Source organism: Orycteropus afer, unplaced genomic scaffold (assembly GCF_000298275.1).
Source record: "Orycteropus afer afer isolate SDZICR_OR568_19922 unplaced genomic scaffold, OryAfe1.0 scaffold00841, whole genome shotgun sequence".
In the NCBI taxonomy this organism is placed as follows: domain Eukaryota; kingdom Metazoa; phylum Chordata; class Mammalia; order Tubulidentata; family Orycteropodidae; genus Orycteropus; species Orycteropus afer.
The window spans coordinates 609,482-614,228 of record NW_006922428.1 but is presented as its reverse complement, the minus strand read 5'-3'; the positions used below and the strand labels follow the sequence as shown (position 1 = coordinate 614,228).

Sequence of the window (4,747 nt, the reverse complement as noted above, 5' to 3'; positions counted from 1 at the left end):
TGTCCTTTCCATGATGGAAGTGGTCCAATGTAATCAACTTGCCACCACGTTGCTGGCTGATCACCCTGAGGAATGGTTTCATATTGCGGACTCAGTGTCAGTCTCTGTTGCTGGAATATTGGGTAATCAGCAATGGAGGTAGCCAAATCATCCTTGGTAAGTGGTAGTCCATGTTCCTGAGCCCATGCATAACCTCCATCCTTGCCACCACTGCCACTTTGTTCATGACCCCATTGAGCAATAACAGGAGTAGCTGAAGGAAAAGGATGGCTGGTTTCCACTGAACGTGTCATCCTAATTCACCTGATTGTTAAAGTCCTCCTCTGTGGAGGTCACCTTTTGGTGGGCATTCACATGAGACACAAATATCTTTACTCCTTTGGCCCAGTTAGAGAGATCTATCCACATACCTCTTCCCCATACATCTTTGTCACCAATTTTCCAATCATGCTTCTTCCAAGTCCCAGACCACCTGGCCAAGCCATTAGCCACAGCCTCTGCCTCAGGCAATGACCCAGCAGGAACAGTTGGGTTAATCCCATCAAAGTGAGGTGGAAGGGATAATGGTTTTTACAGTAATCCTTTCAGATTGGAGGGATTCAACAGAATTTACAGGCTCCATATCCTGATCTTCCTGATCTGACTATCTGCCCATATGTTTCCATTCCAGGTTTCAGGATCCCATTTTTTCCCAATCAATGCCCTCACTTTAACTTCAGACACCACTCTGGGTTGGAAATTTAATTGGAGCATATTAGGCACAAATATGACTTTATGATTGTCCTTATTTAGAGATTACATGTGCTTAAGAAGATGTGTACAACTGCCAAGTTGACAAGGGGTGGATTGTGATAGCTGGAGCTGTGTGTCAATTTGGCTGGACCACAATTCTGTGTGGTTTAAGCAATTGTGATGTGGGTTATTCCTATGATGGGATCAGATGTATATGTTTTGAGCAGCCAATCCATTGAAAGGGAGTTTCCTATGGGTGTGGCCTGCTTCCAGTATATTCATGGACATCCTGGGAAAAGGGACATTCTTCTGGAGTGGGATTCTGTTGTGCTGCCTACAAAAGTCCATAAGCGAACAATCCACCATTCGGCCTGGAGATCTTGGAATCATCATTCCTTGGAGTCAACAGCCAGTGTACTGCCTGCCAGCCTTGAGCTCTTCAGCCCCTACAGCTGTGTGAGTCAGGAAAAGCCTCCATCTTGATGTTTGATCCAAGAACTTGGGACTTGCCAGATTCTTTAAGTGTGTGAGCCATTTTCCTAAGATAAATTTCTCTTTCTCTCTCTCTATATATAAGCTTTATTAGTTTTGCTTCTCTAGAGAACCCAGTCTAACACACTAGAGTTGAACCACCCTTGCATACCTGGTATGAATCCCAGTTGATCATGGTATATTGTTTTTTGATATGTTGTTAGATTCTATTGGCGAGGATTTTTTTTTTTTTTTTTTTTGAGAATTTTTGTATCTATGTTCACGAGGCATATTTGTCTATAATTTTCTTTTTCAGTGGTGTCTTTGCCTAGCTTTGGTATCAGGGTTAGGCTCGCTTCATAAAATTAATTTGGGAGTATTATTTACTTTCTTATATTCTGGAATATTTTGAGAATTGGTGTCAACTCTTCTTTGAATGTTTGGTAGAATTCGCTAATGAAACTGTTTGGCCAGGACGTTTTGTTGTTGTTGGGAGATTTTTTTATTACCTGTTCAATTTCTTCTTTTGTTATGGGATTGTTCAAATTTTTTATCTCAGTCTGTGTTAGTTTAGGTAAGTAGTGTGTTTCCAGAAATCTGTCCATTTCTTCCAGATTTTCAAATTCATTTTTGTTTTAATTTTTATTGTGATTTGGGTGAACGTTTACAGAGCAAATTTGTTTTCCATACAGCAGTTCATACACATTTTGTTTCATGACATGGGAGGACAGTTCTTCATAATATTCTGTTATTGTCCTTTTTGTTTCCATTATTTCTCTTGTGATGTCGCCCATTTTATTTCTTATTCATATTATTAGCATTTTCTCATTGTTTTTCATTTGTTAAATTTGCCGTGGTTTGTCAATTTTGTTAATCTTTTCAAAGAACAACTTCTCATCTTGTTTATTCTTTCTATTATTTTTCTGTTTTGTGTTCCATTTATTTCTGCATTAATCTTTATTATTTCTTTTATTCTGGTGACTGTAGACTTTTTTTTCACTGCTCTTTTTCTAACTGTTAGAGATATTGGGTTAAGGTGTTGATTTTGGTACTTTCTTCTTTTCCGATGTGTGCATTTATTACTATAAATTGCCTTTGTGCACTGCTTTTGCTGTGTCCCAAAGATTTTGGTACGTTGTTTTTTATTCTTGTTTGATTCAAGGAATTTTTGCATTTCATTTTTCATTTCTTCTATTACCCACTAGTTTTTAAGCAGGGTGTTATTCAGTTTTGAGGCACCCTGGTGGCACTGTGGTTAAAGACTTCAGCTACTAAACAAAAGTTCAGCAATTCAAGCCCACCAGCTGCTAGAAAGATGTGCAGTCTTCTCCCATAAATATTACAGCCTTGTAAATTGTAAACCCTATGGAGGCAGATCTACTCTGTCTAAAAGGGTTGCTATGAGTCAGAATTAACTCAATGGTGATGGGTTTGGTTCTTTGGTTGGTACTCAGTTTCCACATATTGTGAGACCTGAGTCCTAATGCCCTCCAGGTAATTCTTTAACCAGGAGTCTTTAGCCAGAGTCCTAAGGAATGTGAGGCCTGTGTCCTAATGCCCCCCCAGGTAATTCTTTAACCAGGAGTCTTTAGCGCCAGAGACTCCCGCACGTCCCCCCACGCCTCAGAGCTATACCTGGCTCCTGCAAGTCTCCCACGCATCAGGGCTTTACATCCTCCCTAGGTAATTATTCTCTAACCAGTCTTTAGTCTGGAGATTCCAGCACGTCCCCCCACGTCTCAGAGCTCTACCCTAAACCCCCTAGCAACAACCAATCATTTGTACCCCTTTGCCCTGGTGCTACTCCACCCTATATTTTTTCCTATAAAAATATAATAGTAAGAGAGCACGGGGTCTTTTGCCCAAGCCGCTGCGTCAGTGTAAGCAGAGACCCTAGCTCAAGCTAGCCAATAAACTCTCCTTCTTGCACTTGCATTGTCGTGTGTTGGCAAATTCCTCGCGCCGACCAACTCCTTCCTAACCTGGGCTCAACATTTGGTGCATTGGCCAGGAAGGAGAAAAGTTCAGAGCCGGAACTTGCCCCCTACAGAAGGGGAGTGGGTGTCAGGAACAGGAGCCGGCAAGATCAGATTACATCCTTAGCGTGAGGATACTGGTCCAGGGGTCAGGAACAGAAGCTGGCAGGATTGGGATCAATCCCTTGTGTAGGGAACCAATCCAAGGGTACAGGAACTGGCAGATGCGCCGGAGGAGTTGGGGAAGGAGCCCTTTCCCAACTAACAGGCAGGCTGTGGGCGCTTTTTAGTAAGAGTAGCCCCCTTCAGGGGAGGAGCAGAGGCACCTCCAATCTGTGGTACTGGAATGAGATCTCTTCTGGGTGTCGAGTATTTGTGTTGTCTGCTTTGGTGTCTCTTCTTGTGTGGCCACTTGTCTTTTATTTGTTCTGTGTTTTCTTAAAGGAGGTTGAAATGGGACAGGGACAGACTACCCCTCTGTCCCTGATGGTTGAACACTTTTCAGAGTTTAAAACCAGAGGATCTAATTTGTCTGTGATAGTTAAGAAAAATAAACTAATGACTTTTTGCTCTTCAGGATGGCCCTCTATTAAGGTAGGATGGCCTCCGGAAGGCTCGTTGGATGGAAAGGTGATTGCAGCCGCATTTGACCGAGTCCAAGTGCCAGGCCCCTGTGGGCACCCGGACCAATTTCCTTACATTTTAGTGTAGCAGGTTATGGTGACTAACCCTCCCCCATGGCTAAAACCTTTTCTTCCGAATCTCTCTGCTAAGGTGTTAACATCCTCACTCGGGACTGGCAAAAAGGAGAGACCAAGACGACCTGAGTCCCGAGCAGCCATTCCACCGGTTTTGTCGGATTCCCAAACTCACCCTGATCTGATAGATCTAGAAAGTAGCATGTCTCCACCTCCCTATGCCCCTACACCACCTTCCCACCCTCTCCAGGCTCCACAAGTATCAGGAGGAAGTGGAGCGAGTGCTCCAAGTGCGCCGCCCGCCATCACAGGCCCAGCCTCCAGTCTCCGCCCATGCCAGAGGGGCTTCCAGGAGGCTGAAGCCCCCTCGTCCACTGTCCAGACGCTGCCCCTCAGAGTGATAGGCCTGCCTCGTGAGGACGGAAGCAGAACCTGGCAGTACTGGCCGTTTTCAACGTCGGACCTGTATATCTGGAAGGCACAGAAAGCCCCCTTTTCTGAAAACCCCCAAAGCTTAATTAATTTGTTAGATTTTATATTGTTTACTCATAACCCCACTTGGGATGATTGTCAGCAGCTGTTGCAGGTTTTGTTCACCACTGAAGAAAAAGAGAGAATCTTGACCGAGGCCAGGAAAAACGTGCCCGGAGACAATGGACAGCCGACACCACTTCAGAATTTAACTGACGCTGGGTTCCTGTTATCTCGTCCCAGTTGGGATTTTGAGCCATTACAAGGTAGGGAGCATCTCCAAAAGTACCACCAGATTCTAATGGCCGGTCTCCGTGCGGCGGCAAGGAAGCCGACTAATTTGGCCAAGGTAAACTCAGTCAGGCAGGAGCCAACAGAGAGCCCTGCAGCATATCTAGA

General features: G+C 44.3%; 1 protein-coding gene across 1 annotated transcript in view; it reads right to left on the bottom strand.

The window, feature by feature from the left end:
• Positions 1-4,021, bottom strand: part of ZNF41 (zinc finger protein 41) — a 107,620-nt gene extending 103,599 nt beyond the window's left edge. Inside the window, 1 exon segment of the mRNA XM_007958046.1 lies at positions 3,879-4,021. Within this exon segment, the coding sequence (XP_007956237.1) occupies positions 3,879-4,021 (143 nt within the window).
• Positions 4,022-4,747: the final 726 nt, after the last annotated feature.